At 36.2% G+C, this 17,917-nt stretch overlaps 1 protein-coding gene and 2 pseudogenes across 2 annotated transcripts; 2 read left to right on the top strand and 1 right to left on the bottom strand.

Moving 5' to 3' along the window:
• Positions 1-151: 151 nt before the first annotated feature.
• On the top strand, positions 152-6,912 carry LOC148869170 (elongation factor Tu, mitochondrial-like; annotated as a pseudogene). Its single transcript, XR_016107635.1, has 9 exons — positions 152-407; positions 1,737-1,812; positions 2,090-2,175; positions 2,317-2,391; positions 5,347-5,454; positions 5,610-5,700; positions 5,869-6,074; positions 6,457-6,529; positions 6,654-6,912. The product of XR_016107635.1 is annotated as an elongation factor Tu, mitochondrial-like (transcript).
• On the top strand, positions 6,853-8,073 carry LOC148869169 (elongation factor Tu, mitochondrial pseudogene; annotated as a pseudogene).
• Positions 8,074-13,927: 5,854 nt separating this feature from the next.
• On the bottom strand, positions 13,928-15,329 carry LOC148869168 (uncharacterized). The gene has a single exon (XM_088971865.1). The coding sequence runs from the start codon at positions 14,964-14,966 to the stop codon at positions 14,064-14,066; it is 903 nt and encodes a 300-aa protein (XP_088827991.1). The 5' UTR covers positions 14,967-15,329; the 3' UTR covers positions 13,928-14,063.
• Positions 15,330-17,917: the final 2,588 nt, after the last annotated feature.

Raw genomic sequence — 17,917 nt, 5'->3', positions numbered from 1 at the left:
ACTGGAAAGTCGATTTTTCGGCTCATGCAAAGCTTATTTTCAGCTTTCCAGTTACACGACTTTAGAGACACACAGCGACGCGAGTGCATCATGAGCGGGAGGCTCAACTACGTGAGCCGCGGGCTTTGCTTCATCAATCTCTTTTCTAAAACCCCCAGGTGAAAGCTAAACCCCTCGCATTGCATACTCGCGGTTGCTCATTTTCTCCTCTCTTCCATGACTCCTAATTCTCTTTTCTCTTCCATGGCTCCTAATTCAAGGCGGCTTATTGGCCTGTTTTCTCCTCTCTCCTCTTGCTGTCGAGGAGAAATTGCGAGTCGTTTCTCCGTTTCCGAATCATTGTGTGGGAGTGAGAGCTTCTTGGATGCCGGACCATGGTGGAGATCGATGGCCACATTCACGGGGACGTAAGTTGAAAGCAGTTTTCACACAGTAGGCTTTCTTTCGTTCCCTGAGCATTTCAGAGGTCCGATCTGGTTTCTCACTTTTGTATACAGGATATGCTCTCAGCCGCTTTCCTGTTTCCATTCTCAAGTTTTTTGTTGAATTTCTAAAGCTATGGGAAATCTGAATGACGAGTAGTATGCCTAGTGAATTTGGTATTCGTCTCCGATCACCTCCTTGTAATTCATAGCATATCGTTTTCATAAAAGAAAAAAAGAAAAAGAATTATTAGTTTGTAAAAGAAAAACATTTGCAAATTCTACATTGTGTTTAATCTGGAACTAATAATAACATATTTTGGAGATGAATTGAAATTTACCTTACTGGTTCAATCTATTTGTGAGGATATTTTTGGTGCCTCCGTTGGCTTTTGGGTCATGGGCATTTGTTCCATATGCTCAGTTTGGAAAGAGTACAAATGCAAGTATGTAAAGTACAAATACATACAAAATATAAGGTTTTGCACTCTACATATTTTCATTTGTACTCCTTCCAAAGGCTCAGTTTGTAAGGAATACAAATACAAATACAAATATGTACAGTACAAATACATACAAAATACAAGGTTTTGCACTCTAGATATTTGTATTTGTACTCCTTCCAAACTGAGCCATATGGGTGCTGGGACATTCCCTGAATTCAGTTTTGGTGATGCATTTCAGTGCTTATGTTCGCCTATAAAGTTAGTGGTTTTATATACATACTTAGGTAGAGTTTTAACCCTTTAATTGGACGGATGTGCGTTTTACATGCATCCTGGGATAATGGAATCTCCTGCTGCTGATCACATCTGTTATTTGTAATAAGTTGTTTTCTTTTTTACATGATTCTTTTGAAAAGTTAAAAGTAAAAAAAAAAAAATGTGTTTGAGTTTACACATTGACCACATATACAATAAGATGCTATACAAGTGACTCTGTAGTAGAATCAACAAATATAGAAGTGACAGGAAAGTATAGGCTAATATCTATCATTCTTATACAATGATCCCGAGTCAAAAAGGCTGAAGTGGGTACTTCCATTCCATGAATTTCCTGTTGGTTTCTATCTAAGAGCGCCTCTGATCACCTCCTCTTCCTGTTGTAGTCAACTTTTCAAATATTCTGCATTGTATCTGATAAAAGAATCCAAATAACAGCCACCGAAATGGTGTTCCATAACACTTTCTCTCTTGGTCCTATTTTATCTATGTGGAAAATGATTGTGTTATGTTCATTTAGATACTTAGTGGGGAAAGGAAGTAAGTTCGGCCAGATATAATATAACTATTATCTAAGGTTTCCTTGACACAGGAAACCTCACGTAAATGTTGGGACCATTGGACATGCTGATCATGGGAAAACTACACTTACTGCTGCCATTACAAAGGTCAGTTCATTTTCCTCTCTATTCTTTGGCATCCTTCCTGTTACTCTTTTTCATGCTTTAGGGTAGTTTGTTATTTCCTTGTTTTTATTAAAAGACAATAAGAAAAGGTATGTTCACTGTGTATTTATTTAACCACTTCAATGGACAGATTTTTGTTGTTGACTTCTGGATTTATGTATAATTTTGAAATTATCATGCTTTGAGACTTAACATGGTTATAATTGCTTTAAAGGTATGAACTCTTTCAATTGAGTATAATGGATGTTTTCTCTCCCAGGTGCTAGCAGAAGAAGGTAAGGCTAAAGCTGTTGCATTTGATGAGATTGACAAAGCTCCTGAAGAGAAGCAAAAACCATTGCAACGGTTAGAATATTATTTGATTTGTTGACAATCACATAGTGTAGTGATAAAAAAAAAAAAAGCCATACAACAATAACTTTCTTTCGCCAAGCATATTAGTATTATAACTACTTATAACCTTCATGTTTTTGTATCATTTTGCAGGCACATGTGGAATATGAGACTGCTAAGCGGCATTATGCACACGTAGATTGTCCAGGGCATGCAGACTATGTCAAGGTAAGCTGCCAAATGTTTCAGTGTTGTTTTAATGGGTCAGATTTGTCAATCCTTTACCTTCCCTTTGCCAGCGAAATGTTTTATTACAGCGCAATGAACCAATATAAATAATCCATAAAATAATCCCACTAACATTTACAACAAAACTGCAGATAAAAGAACTAGAAAAAAAGAAGAGGGTAAACCTATGATGCGAGAAATAAGTTTTTCTGGCATCATGCCTTTCCAGTATCATAGTCGAACCTAAAAGAAGAGGTTTAGTTCCTATGTGGTAAAAAAAGAAAAGAAATATAATAAAGGAAATTAATAAAAATAAAATCATCGGCCCTAAATGATGTCTTCCTCTTGTCAAAAACAAACAAAAAGAATTCTTACAAATTGTCATAAGGGGGGACAAAAACACAGATGTCTTAGCTTTACTTAGAATAGCAGCACATACATGTCTTGCATTTGTTCTCAGATAGTTTCTTTTCCAGATGCTCCAGGCCATTAGAGAGGTCATGCTCGATATATCATTCAGTTCTTGCTTAGCCCTTAGATTTCCGGGTCGCTTCTTAACATAACCTATGGGCACTAACGGAGCAAAAACAATAGCATAGGTCCATAACTGCCTAATAACTGGTTAGGTGACTGTTGTTGAGGTTTTATCCAAGGACACCATCCATATCAGCATGTCACCTTTGTTGGAAATTGGAATGTTGAACCTTACACTGAATCTGTGGGAAAAGAGGGGAATAGCTAACCCTTAATCAATAAAATGTAAAGACACATGACTCCATTTGCAAACTTGTTTTTCTTCAGCATTAAGCTTGACTTCCTTGAACTGGTCTGGTCCATCATATCATAAATTTAACTGTTTTTTCTAATTATCCAGAATTTGGCAGTTGAGAGTTCCAATTTCCAAAGGCCCTGTTGCAATTGTTTCAAAGAAAAATGGCTTTATGAACAGTTGAACACTAATCTAAGAGAATAACAGGGTAATGTACTGAGCTTCTTCCAAATCCGAATTATTGCCATCTTCCTCCTCAAAGGCCTTCATTAAAATCAGCAGAAAGCGTGGAAACAGTCTTGTCAGTATCAACTCTCCTTGGCACATTATTTGACTCTTATGTGGATCTCCTTTGCCATTACAAGAGGACCTTTGCTCAGACCATTAAATAGCTGAATATTTTCTACCTCTGTCTCCTTTGGAAAGAAATCACCCTTCTTAGTTCTTAGTCCACCAGGAGATGTTTTTCTTTTTGCATGCCCTTACCATTTCCTCTGCAATCCAGTGCAAGACGGTCCCAAAATAGAATGGTAATGCTGCAATAACTTGTGATGGTGGTTTTGACAAAAATGGAAAGAGAATAAAACATGGGGGAGAGAGAAAGAAGAAAATGAAAGGATATAGCTAGAGTTCCAATACCTTGATCTGTCTCTTAGTTTAGACTCTCAGCAACGTCACAGAAGGACTCAATAGTGGAATCTCACATCCACTGCAGGAGTGTGATGTTTCATAGGCAAATAAGTTGTAGGGAAGAACCTATAATAATCTTTCATTCGTTAATTTGGAAGAACGAGAATAAAGGACTATTTCATGGAAAAGGTATAGTATTTATTATGAAAAGAAACATCAACTCATAGTTGTCAAGATGTCTAGTACTCTAGTCTTCATTTTGGATAGTTTCCTAGTTTTAAGCATGCATATTAATTGAAAAATAGCAATTCTCTTTATTAAGGACATTAATTTTCCTCTCAAAACGTTGCAAATCATCATATCTAAAAGATAATAATATTTTAAATATTAATTTCAATGTTTTCAAAAACAATACCAATATAATAAGTATTTGAAAGAGAAATTTCATAGCACTTAGCAACTAAAGAAGGCTATAACTTTACTTTGCCATTTTCAAAAAAATAAAAACAAAATAAGGCTATAACTTTATATGATAAACATTCAAGATGGGAAGTAAAAGAGAAAATGAACAAGGATGGATTTTCTGCTTTATTTAACATAGAGATAGAGAGAGAATAGGAAAAAAAAAGCAAAAAAGAAAAGAGAAAGAAACCTTTTTATACCCTGTGATCTTTTAAATTTCAATAGTAAAATTTTAAAACAAAGTATAAATTCTATATATATTACATAATAGAATGTATTAACACATTAGTAAGATGTACCAATATGAATGATATTATAGAAAGTCACCCACCTTGTCATTTTTTCTGCCTAGACGCCTTGACAACTATGCCTTAACTTAAGCAACAATTGACCTCAAAAAGAAAATAGCAAAAGAAAAAAGATATTAAATATCTAGAATTCATTTTTGTAATTCCCATGCTCACTATCATCATCAGTACTATTTAGCTTATCCTCTCCCATATGTGGCCACTTGGGCCAGCCTTAGTCATAAGAAGGACATTGTGGAGGTTGCATTTCAGCCTCTTTCCAACATTAAAAAAAAAAATTGCTTTCTACCAACAGGATGTGGACTTAGAATATACTCATATAGAGAGAAAATAAATTAAGAGGCTTAAAAGACAGTTCAAAGGAGAATTAATTATCCTCTTCAGAGAGTTTTTGTCCCCCAAGCTGTTATTCTTTTCTTAAAATTCCATACAGATTTAGAATGATTATGATTCAACAAATGTAATGGGGTTGGTTACATGAGTCCTCTTTTGCCTTATAACTCTATTTCATACCCTTTGTTAAATAGTGATCGTTTAGTTCACATTTTTTTACCACCACTCTGTTCTTTTCAGCCTTTGCTTGGCACTTCTACAATCATCAACTTGCATCAGTGCAGTATGTAGTCTTATATACACATGCCATGACCATCTTAGTCTACTTCCCCTTAAACGTCAGGAAAAGTCAACTTTGTGTTTTTATCCACATCGATGATATGTTTTATGAGTGGGTGCAGGAGCATCTTTCTTTGAATAATGCTCTATCCTGACATTTTGATTGAGTTCTAGAACATGATTACTGGAGCTGCTCAAATGGATGAAGGCATTCTAGTAGTTTCTGCCCCAGATGGGCCCATGCCACAGACAAAGGAACAACATATTCTGCTCGCATGCAAGGTGAGTAGTATATTATTGTCATGATGTCATCTTGCAGTTGCAATGCATTTCAAGCATTTGATCTCCATCGCCATGTCTCGAAAAATTTTAGAGCCTTTCATATGTTCTTTTAGTTCTTCTGAGTAGTTTTTTAATAAATTCTATGCATGATTCAGGTTGGTGTGCCATCACTAGTGGGATTTCTAAATAAGGTTGATGCTGTTGATGATCCAGAGCTACTTGAACTTGTAGAAATGGAGCTCTGTGGCATGTTCAAATTTGGGGTGGTTTGTTTTTGATGCATCCACTGGTTAAGCTATACCATGGCTTGATTTCACAGGCACACTAAGCAGAGGAGTAACAAGGGGTGACCTGATTAACTAATATATTAAGCTTCCTCATTGGATCTTTTAACCTGATTTGCTTCTTTGGCAGAGCTGCTTAGTTTCTACTAAGTCCCTGGTGATGAAATTCCAATTATCCGGGGCTCAGCTCTGTCTGCCTTGAATGGGACAAATGAAAAAATAGGCAAGAAGGCTATGCTAAAATTAATGGATGCTGTGGATGAGTACATACCTGATCCCATTCGCCAACTTGACAAGCCTTTCCTAATGCCAATTGAAGATGTTTTCTCAATTCAGGTAATTGCAAATATAATTTCCAGAGTTGAAATGTAAGCTATGATTTTTTTATCATAAATTATGTTTCCTTGATTTCTGAAGTTAACTTAAGAATAGGCAAGCAATTGCTGGTGGTTAGTACTGCAGATTTGTTATTTTACCGCATCAGTCAACAGTTATATCACCTTTTCCCATTGAGTTACCTTAAGTAGAAATGTTATTGTAGTTGTTGTTGTTGCTGCTGCTACTGCTGTTATTTTGAATCTAAGATTTTTTAGGCTTTTAGTATTGTTTTCCCATAATACCATATTTGTTGCTTGGAAAATATTAGACAATACTGGAGGCTTCATGGGATTTATTGTGCTGCTTTCAGTTTTGATATTTTCTACCATTGTTCTTAAAGGGGCGTGGAACTGTTGTCATGGACCGTGTGGAACAAGGTTGGAGAGGATGTAGAGGTTTTGGGATTAACTCAGGTACTAATGAGGTTGAACCTTTTGATGGATACTGCAAAATGTGAACTGATCTCATTCAATTAAGCAGCTGATGACAACGAGTTCTGGTATACCTAATATTAATGATTATATTTGTCTTGTGCAGGGTGGCCCTCTGAAAACTACAGTCACAGGTGTAGAAATGTTCAAGAAGATTTTGGATCATGGACAAACAAGTGACTGGTTTCTTATTGTAATCCATGCTACTATGATTTCTATACTGTATTGTTAAATTGATAATGTGTTTCACATTGTTTACGCTGGAGACAATGTAGGTCTTCTTCTACGTGGTTTAAAACGTGAAGATGTACAAAGAGGACAGGCAAGTAATACAAAAAAAAAAAAAAAAAAAATCCTCCACACAATCATAAAATTCTGTGGTCAACTGTATCATCAAACAAAATTGTAGGACATAAAGCCATTCTCATAGAGTAACATTATCTGAACTTGATTCTATTTCCTACTGTTCTTTTCTAGACCTATGTAACATGGATCAACATGTATAATTTTTTTTAACAGTAGATTTAGGAGAATCTGAGTAGATTGGTTATTCTGGAATTATCAACAGGTGTCTGGAAATGAACAAGAGACTGTCTTGCATGGCCATCTTTTAGAAAATGGAGTTCCTTTGTTGCATAGGATTGTACTTGGTTGTGCTAGTAAGTAGCAAAAAATTGCATTTCAATATTTCTATAAGAAAATCTAGGTGTCCTTTTCTTCCTTTTCACTGTTGTAATGGTTCATTGTTTCTAGGGGTGGATTCGAGCTGGGCCGAGCAGAATAGCTAGCTATTCGAGCTCGGCTCGCCAAGGCAGTACGATGCTCGAGCTCGGTTCGAGCTAGAACCTTGAGCTTGAGCTCGGCTCGAGTCAAAAGCTCGTAAGCTTGAGCTCGGCTTGAGAAAAAAATGTTTTATAAAAATAAAAAAGTTATATATAAAAAATATTTTTTATTTGATATTTAAAAATTAAGAATTATAATAATTAGTTATTATTGTATATACAATTTTTTATTATATATATTATTTTCTATAGTTTTATTATATATTATATATTATTATTTTCTATGTAGCTATTCGAGCTCGACCGAATTGCTCGTAAAGAGCTTGGCTCGTGGCCACCCCTAATTGTTTCCAGGGCCACATGGCCCACACCTTAAAAATGTTTTCTTAATGGTCAGAGTAGTTTTGGACCTTTGGTGCAGGTGCTTAACAGTTCATAAAAGGTTACAGCCTTGATTGGCTTATACTGTCTTGTTGGACATTTTAATGGTAGGTGGTTGCCAAGCCTGGCACTGTGAAAATATATAAGAGGTTTGAGGCAGAGATCTATGTCCTTTCAAAGGATGAAGGTGGCCACCATACAGCCTTGTTTTCAAATTATAGACCTCAGTTTTATATGAGAACTGCAGATGTTACTGGAAAAGTGGAATTGCCTGAAAATGTTAAGATGGTGATACCCGATGATAATGTGACCGCAGTTTTTGAGCTGATATCTTCTGTTCCACTTGAAGCAAGTAGAATTTGACTCATAACTTCCATCCTCTGGAACTATACAAACTTCTGAAAACTCATGAAATGGCTAGATAAAGCTTACATATTTCTGATCTTCTAAACATAATAAAACTTTTTTTTTAAGACAATAATATTAGTATATTATATTTTCATTTCTTCATGTTATGAGAATCATGCCTCCAATATGCCTTCATAGTTTTATATTTTTTATAGTCTAAATTCATATTGATAAAGTTATATGGGCTGTTTACAAGAATTATTATTGGTAAGTTGTTGCTTCAAATCAAGGTTACTAGGACAGATTTTCCATATTTGCAACATGGACAATGTAGAAATGTATAGCCATGTTGCATGTTGTGCCATTGTAGAAAGGTGCTAATACTATAATGCATACGTATTAATGTTGTTAGATACCAATTTGATTGATTCAGTTTGTGATAGATTCATATTCAAATTTTTAAAATACTGTTAAAAGTCAAATTTTGACTGCTTTAATCTAATCAGATTTTTAAATTTTAATACAAATTTGGAAAAATGGATATGGTTCGCGGCCCTATGGGGACTCTTTTTGTGCCCCTTGAGTTTCTGTGGATAGTTAAATGACTGGACCAGCCAGCCTATATGAACCTCAGGCCACTTTGTGCAATATATATGTGTAATGCCCGTGTTTTATATGTATGTATATTGTTTGGCAAACATGTTGCATTAATTGTTTTATGTTGTAATTTTTTTTGTGGAATTTTTTGTGTAATATATTTTCTTTTTCATTGACTTTTCCATGGATTCACTTGAAATCATTATCACTAGCATAATCAACATTTTGATGCTTCTATTATGAAATATGAACCATTACTGCCAAATGTCCTCAATCAATGTGCATGTCTTATTTTAGTTGCAGTGAATTTTTTCTCATTTTATTTGCATTTTCAAAAATACATGGTGAGGTTTGAAATAAATCCGTTCCTTCCCCTTCCCTTCAATTGATCTTAACAGGACAAAAATTTGCTCTGAGGGAGGTAGGACAGTCGGTGCAGGTGTAGTTTCAAAAGTTATCAGCTGAGATGCTTTAAAGGTCCATTTGATTACTATTTTTTTCTTAACTGCTCATTTTACAAAATATGGAGTATTGGATTACCAGGGAGCCACTTGCCCTAATATGTCATGAGACAATAGCATTCATGTAGTTAACATTTAATTGACATTTATTGTAAGCATTTTTGGAGTAGTTTCTTTTTTTTTCATTTTTTAGAAGTGAAATTTAACATAGTCCTTTGGCAAAACTTTTACCTGTAAACTGAATGAATAATGTCCATCATCAAAGATATGAAGGATTTGTAACTACATGAAATTCTGTGTCATGCAGAGCTAGCCATTCCAGCAGAGAAATATATCCTATTTATTGAATAGCATTAATAAATTAAACAAGCAAATGATCAAAAAATGACTTGGTACTATCATGAACAAAATATATTAAAAATGATTTGTATGAAACTTGAACCAATGATTCTAATTAAAAACAAAACATTCAAACCAACTTTACTAGTAGGCATAATATTGATTTTAAATGTATATATAAATATCTATAGTTAACTGAATCCAAGGGGATTATATCAGATCAAATGGGGGTGAATTCATATTCAATTCAATCATAAATGAATCAAATTTGAATCACCCATAATGGGATCAAATTCAACTTTGTATAAATGTACAACGTTTGCAGACTTATCCTCAACAATGGGTCAGATCCAACCCGACGGACCCTATGAGTCGGTTCTAGTTCCTGATATATTGTTCCGATTATTGTTGGTTCAGAAATGGTTCTATCCGGTCCCAAACCAACTCAGATCCTACCTAAACCATTAAATGTATAATATTTTCAACAGGTTATTACAATCAGGTCCATCGGGTCAGACCCGGTTGTCCCAAGAACCAATTGATTCAATTTTGAATCTAAAATTACAGTCCCTATAGGGTCTGGTTCGATTATGGTTCCTTAATATGTCTTATTGGGTCAGTTCCAGTTCTATCCAAATATCCAACCCGCTGGCAGCCCTACCTGGTCCTACTGGATGGGTTTTCATCAACCTTAATCAGTTTGAGTTGGGTTTGGATGCCAATCCCCACCCATTGATATACTAGCATTAGCATTCCACAAACTCTAAGGCTGTGTTTGGTTTGAAGGAAAAGGCTATGTTTGGTTTCCCTATCTTTTCCTTAAAACCAAATACAGCCTAAGTGACAGATCAGTGATATTCATAACTAGGTGAAATGTTTTTACCTCTATGAGCTATGCTTGCATGGACGTGGCTATGACTTTGTCCTTATTTCTATACTGCGCCAATTATGATATACCACGTAAGCTTTGTACGTATGGGCTACATATGTCAGACTGACGTGGGGCCTCATGATTGGCATTGGCCCAGTGCTCTCTCACACCTTTCTTTTAGGCGGATGAGATTTAGAGGGACAGTTAGTATTGACTGGATTCCAGTTGGACTTTTATAAAGCTCCCCGTTTCCCTTCACATCAACCAGATGGGATAGAGATAAAATACACAGCGCCACAGCGGGTTGGACAACTTATCATGAGGAAACATGCCAGTATTTTGTATACATAGGACCCACACTTTGTATATAGGACTGTGTTTGGTTGCTATACAATTTTATTTGCATTAATACATATGCATATGCATGGCAGTGCAAATAAAAAGAATAAAAATTTTAATTTAATTTTGTTTTTGATTTTACATTATTCTGCTTTAGGTCTTATTTTACTTCATTTGTGATGCAATCAAACAAAATAAAATAAATTTTGAAACAAAAATAAATCATAATTTGCACCAAAATTATTTACACTATCATTATTTTGTATCAATGCAAATAAATTCGTGTTACAACCAAACACAGCCTACAGAGCATTGGCGATTTGGTGTATTCACTCGTGACATATTGCCCAGTCCATTGTATGATTTTGTTTTCAGCCAATCCAAACTCCCTTAAAACATGGGACCAAGTGGAACCCATTCAGCCCAGAAAAGGAATTTCTTCTTTTTTTTTCTTTTGAAATTAAAGCCTAGTTTGGAAGGAGTGCAAATATAAATATGTAAAGTGCAAAGTCTTGTATTTTGTATTATTTTGTATACATTTATACCATATATATTTATATTTGTACTCCTTCCAACCTGAGCCTAAAACGATATTTCTGGTTATGAAATTAGGTCAAATTCGACTCCTTATGGGTAGACCTGGAAATCGGGTTGGTGGGTAGGGTTCGGGTTGGGTTAAGGTATTTCGGGTTCATTTTGGGTTGGGTTGTCAAATGCTAGACCCTAACCCTAAATGTTTGTGTTAGGGTTGACCCATGGGTCAACTCGGGTCATCCCAAAAAATAATTGAAATTAAAAAAAATAAAGAAAAATTACATGAAAAATGTCAAAATTAAAAGAATTAACCTTAAAATTCCAAATATAAAATAAAAACTTGAACAATTAACAATTTAAAGAATAAACAATAAAAAGTAAAGACTAAATAAAAAAAACTGAAGAGTGAATACTTCTAACAATGCATAAATAATCCAAATTAGACTTGACAATCGGGACAGCGGGTTGACCCGTGACCCAACCCAACCCAGTTTTTTTCGAGATGGGTCGGGTTGGGTCATTTTCACATTTGAGTTGCTAAATATGAGACCCTAACCCTATTTTTTCGGGTTGGATTGGATCGGGTTCACGGGTTGGTCAACTTTTTGCCAGGTCTACTTATGGGGTTGGGTTAGGGTTGATATATTGGGCCACTTGATCCAACCCAAAACCTACTGTTTTATGATTTTTGTTTTTATAAATAAACAAATCATAAATTTTCAGAACAAACGTCAGCAGCAGCAGAAGGATCACATCTGGGTGTATTTGAGTCTTTGGCTCACTAAATCCATGGAGTTCACATCTCCGCCACACAGCACATCCCCCGCCGTTTATTGAGAGCATCTTCTGATGATAATATTATCGGTTCTGATACTATCATCAGGAGATATTCCCAATACACGGTGGAGATGTGGTGTGGGGCTTTGTGAGGTGGAGATGTGAACTCAAATCGATGATTCAACCCAGTGTTTTTATGTTTAGTATAGAGTTCAGATCTCCTACTTCACATCTGTGCTCTATTAACGCCCCCACAGTACATCCCAACCTTGTATTGACAACATGTCAATGCATGCTGAGATGTGCATGTAGGGCGTTTGTGGGGCGCAAATATGATCTCCATTTATGGAAAGACACAGATTCATTAGTATACGCCTTAGTACAAAGGCGTCAAGTGTAGGAGATCCGGAGGGACAAATGGTTGAACACTTGAGCAGAGTAGCAGAGCTTGGTTTGAAATGGGGCATTAATGAGAAGAAGGTTATCCTCATGAACAAAACAACCATCTCTTACCTACCCAACAAACATCACTGCCCTCGTTAAGAAAACATTCCTCCTTTGCAGTATCAGGCTGGAACCCAGATGGCATTCTTTTTTAGTAACGTCGCGCTCTCTCTCTGAGACAGTGAAACATAGCTATCAGAAAAGAGACATGCTTTCTCATTCAATTGACTTTTCCATTTCTTCTACATTAGGTAGAGATAGGGGCCTTAGCTACACCAAGTCTATCACCAATAAAGCTTTTTTTCTTCTTTTATTTCAAACAATCTAGATAGAGAGAGAACACTGATCAGTGCATTGTTGTTATTGCGCCATAATTAAACGTAGCTTAGCTCCTGGGCGACGCTAAAAGGCAAAAGCCAATGAAGTCTGCACTCTGCACTCTGCAGTGGATTGTCTATCTAGGTAGCTGCTGCGGTTGGTTCCTCACTTCCTTCTGCCTCTCTTCTCGTGTAAATGAAACAAAACGGATTCTATTAATTTATTAATACGGAAATTCTCATTATATCACCACGTTTAGATTAGACAATACATTTACAGAACTTCAATTTTTTATTACTAGCTGTGTTTCTTTTGTCTTTTACACTCAAATTTTTCACGAATTTCTAAGTCATAAGCTTTTTTGTCGGCAAAGAGATACAGACCACACAAAATGCTTGATCCAATTCAAATCATCTATGAATCATGAACCCCTTTTTGATCCTTTGTTTCTCTGAGTTTATGGGTAGGTGTAGCATCCGAAGCAGCAGCAGCATCAGGAATCAAACTACAGATTTGATGTGATTGATGCTTGGGTTGTACCAGTTTTGGATAAAGGGCCACCAAGTTCCACTACATGAGGTTAGATTTAGAGGAATTGAGTAATTAACGAGTCACAAGTATCAGAGCTTTTGATGAAAGACAAGACAACAACAGAGAGGACTACCGACCAGAAATAAACAAAAACTTAATTAGAACGCAACTAATCACTAACACCACTAAAAAATGATCTGAGCTTGAAACAAAAAAAAAAAAAAAAATAGCATCTTGATGAGAGAAAAGGAGAATTAACACTGTGGCTATCGTTGTTTTCCATCTCTTTTGTGTGGAGTGTGGAGTTATTGTGTAAACTGTTAAGGTAATCAGAATCCAATCACACAAGCAACTGAAGCAGCACTTTCTCTGGATCAATTCGTCGCTTCTGTACTCCTTTTCCGATGGTACATCCATCCATGGAAAGCCCTTCTCAATTCTCAAACAAAAGGATCCAAAAATAACTGTTGTCGATTCTTCTCTCAACTATTTCTATCAAAACTGCAACAAAATATCATTTCAGTCTTTAGAAGCAAAACAGCTAGCTCCTCGTCTGCTTTGTCTTTGTTTTTTAACTGATCCCCATCAGATCGAAGGAGGAACAGAAAGCAAAGAAACAAACAATGAAAATGAAGTAAGAAAAAGAACCCATCAAAGGTTTGAACGAAAAACCAGAAAGAGTACCATTAACATAGTAAATAACAGTTAGAGTTTCAAGAGTCAACAGCAGAAACGAGAAAAGCTAGCTACTTTCTCAGATATCTAAATATAACAAGACGAAATAGCATATTTCTTCAAGATAAGTTAGAGAACAGAGCTTCCCATATATCTGAGAAGACTTCGACGATCACTTTGTGATGATGAATGGAGTTCAACGACAGAAAGCACTGCAGAAGCTGCTCGAGATCCTTGGCTGCAAATATCTGCTTTTCGATGATCATCTCCACCATTGATGTCCTGAAATCACTGTAAGGATCGCTGGAGCGCTTCACTACTGCGAAACTTTCCTGCACTTTCCCCCTAGTGGAAAACGTACAGTATCCCATATCGGAATTCTTGCTCACTGCTCTTCTCCGTTCAACTCTGGCTTCTGATCTCCGGCGAGAACTCTTCTTGTTTAGGTGACGAGACTCTGAGGAATCAGAAGAGAAGCTCCTCGAGGAGAAAAACGTCTCTGTCTCGTCGTCTAGTTCGTCTTCACTGCTGAACCACCCACCACCATTAGTTTCTGCAGACGAGGAGCTGAGATGGTAGAAACTCTCTTTCTTCTTGTACTTCCCGTGGGTCTTCCTAGTCTTCTTCGATCTTTTCTTTCTCTTCTTTGGTTGAAATTCCTCAAAACTGTAGAACGAATTCAGAGGCAAAGTGGGTGACGCAGGAGGACATGTTCTTCCTCCCATATCACCCGACACGAAACATGGGCCATGTTCCGATACCTTCGACCTCTGTAACACCTCCTTTGGAGAGACTGCGACACTCTCGTTCCACGCCACCTCCATTCTTTCCGACCATCTGGGTCTGCACATAGATGGAAAAATTCGAACCTTAGGAGACGAAGGCTCAAGCAGATGAAAGTCTCGGCTGTTTTGAGCTACGAAAATCGGCCTTTCGATAACATCCGATATGTTTCGAGGCTTACAAGATCCAAATGAAGAACGAAACATGCGAGAAATCCGCATCTTGAGTCGAGCCTCCATCGGAGAGACAGACAGTTTGTTTGAGAGAGTAGAAGGCTACTCTTCTTCGAATGAAAATATATGCAGGAAAGGAGCACGCGGGAGATTGAACTCGACTGTAGGAGCTCTCCTTTGAGATTTTAAAAAGTCTGATACCTTTTTTCTATTTTCGTCTCTTTTCAGTTTTTACTGCTGAAATCTGACTACGAGACGATGGGGATTAAAAGAGAGGACGTTTAAACTTTAAACGTAAATTTTTATTAAAAATAGCAGAAAGATCAAATGGGCAGGCCATCAAAACAGAAACCATTGATCTAGTTATGGTTTGCTCTGTTTGGCTATCCAGTATATATCATCCACCATAATAACAAGGTAGTAGGGGACCAGGTACTGGAATGAACCACTGTGACAAATTTTAAATTCAAAAACTAAGAAACAAGTAGAGATTGATATCCCAAGGATGAGACATGATGAATTTGCACCCTAGATACTTCCGGTAAGCATGCTCTCAGCCATGCAACTCTTGCATCACAGTCAACTCAAATGTACCTCCTACCAAAAAGTAAAAACTCAATTGCCACCAATTTGTAGGACCCAAGTGGAAAATCTGCCACCCATCAAAATTGAGGTTAGTCTAGGCTTATTTAGGGCCTGTTTGACAAATCTTTTTGAAAGATCTTCCGATTTTTCAAAAACCATTAGATCAAAAAACGGTTTCTTCTGTTTGGCAAGAAAATATGGGACTTGGGAGTCGGTAAGTTCATGAAATCCCAAAACGGCTGAAAATCTCCCGTCTTTTCGCACCTAAAATCTTTCATTTAATAGACTAGCATAGACCACGATATTTATCAATGGTCTATATCTTTAAAAGATAAAACCCAAAAGCTAAACTCATCTTTTGGTCATTTGGGTTGTCAGGAAGATCTTTAAAAAAATCTTATCAAAGGGCCCTAGTCTATTATTTTGTATTTAGATTCTTAATAAACAAAAAAGTAGAGAAAGAAAAAATACTACTGTAGATACCCTTTCATTCAAGCAATTGATTGAGAGGCCATGGGGCATATAGCATTCCAAAAGACAAGACATTTGTTAAATGTTTGGGGCTTTGGATTCAACCTTTTGATGTGATTTTGAGCTAGAATCCATCAGACAGGTAGGCCATGTTCATGGGGGACAAGAGATTTTATTTTTCCTCACACCAGAAAAAAGAAAAAAAGGAAGCATCAGAATATAATGATTTTATTTCTATATCAAGACAGTATTCTGTACATACTTGTTCCAAATTCCATCACCAAACCAACCTCTTTGTTCAGTCAGTTGTTTTGGGAATGAATTGCTATGTCAAATTCAAACCATTCATTTACAATAAGGTGGGGCCCTACCATTCATTTATAATTCAAACTATGCTTTTCTTGTTTGTTTTGGGGCTGGGTTGAAATGGTGAGGCCGACTTAGGGGTGAAAAAAAAGTTATGACTCTGTTTGGAAATTATGCAAATATGTAGAGTGTAAAATAGTCCACATAAATTGTAAAGTTGGATTAATTTTGCATTGACAAATTTATCTTTTTATACAAATTCCAATAAAATATATGCCTTTTTTTTTATCAAAATGGCACTTGAATACAAATTTACTTCTTTTTTATTGATGTACTTTTACATCTTATTAACAATGTAAATATGTATTAATCTATCATTTGTCAATACATAAATGTAATATTGTCAAATACAGATAAAAGTGAACCAAAGTGCAAATTTACCCTGAATCAAAATTTACACTCTATTTATATCGTTTCCAAATGTAACCTAAGGAAATGATAATCACTGAAATTTTATTTGCCAAGTGGCAAAGTTGAAAGATAGGTGATGAGATGAACAAGTGGAACTCTATTGGGTGGGTGGCCACCTCAGCCATCAATTATCAAATTCGTAGACAATGAGAACCCCTTGCATTATACTGAGCATCGGATCATGTCCCAATATGAAATGCCTCTGGCCTTGAGGGTTGAAAACAAGGTAACAGTACTCCATCTTATCCCATTTAATCCACATACCATGCATAATTCTACATACAAAATAATTGAAATGACTAGCAAACAAAACAATGGCCATCATCTTCTTTTACAGTCCTCCCTCAATTATTTCCTTCTATTTAAGAGGCTAAGACTATTAATGGGAAATATTCCCTTCAACATCTCAGGCACCAGGAAACAAGGCAAATGGGTTCTTGGGTTGCCAAAGGCAGATGGTTTACTGGATGCCTTAGTACTGCCAATGTTATGTGGTGTTCTAATTTGGGTCCTTTCTGATAAAGACTAGGCCATGTGATGCAGTGCGGCTCCCATTCTTCTCTGCTGAGTGCTGACCCTCTTCTTGGATTTGTCTGAAAGTGATAAAACCATCTCTGGCATTGAGCGATCAAAGTGAGATCTCTCTCTTAATTCTCAGAACAATTAACAATGCAAGGTCTGGTCAATTCCCTCCCTTTCAAAGTAGAAGCTTGAAAGTCGAAACCTCCTCCCCTTCACTTTTCTTTTCCTAGGTTGTAGGACCTACCCTTCAAATTTCTGAAATAGCACAACAGACCTCAAGCCTTAAACCCTAAATCAAGAAGAACATGAACTATTCTAAATTTCTAACCTTTATGCTGGAAGCCCATTAAAGTTGTCAATGGGTCGGGTCTGGACACCCAGAACCAAAACAACTACTAAGCACGAAAATCGGGTCTAACCTGATTAGATCCGATTACACTTGACATCTATAATTACCTATGATAGTAACAACTTAGAATTTCATTTTTGATAATATAATCTTAATAAAAACAATAATATAATTCAAGTGCTTCTAAGTAAGATTATCTTATATGCCGTGCGTGTATGAAATTTATTGTTTCAAACATAAAATATAAGAAAAATTACTAAAAACCTCTATATATTATTAACTATATAATCGGTTCAGTCGATTTGATTCTATT

The sequence above is a fragment of the Nelumbo lutea genome, chromosome 2, assembly GCF_056320005.1.
Source record: "Nelumbo lutea isolate HS-2025 chromosome 2, American lotus-T2T, whole genome shotgun sequence".
Classification (NCBI taxonomy): Eukaryota; Viridiplantae; Streptophyta; class Magnoliopsida; order Proteales; family Nelumbonaceae; genus Nelumbo; species Nelumbo lutea.
The sequence above is the reverse complement of the archived record's forward strand: the minus strand, read 5'-3'. Positions and strand labels throughout refer to the sequence as shown.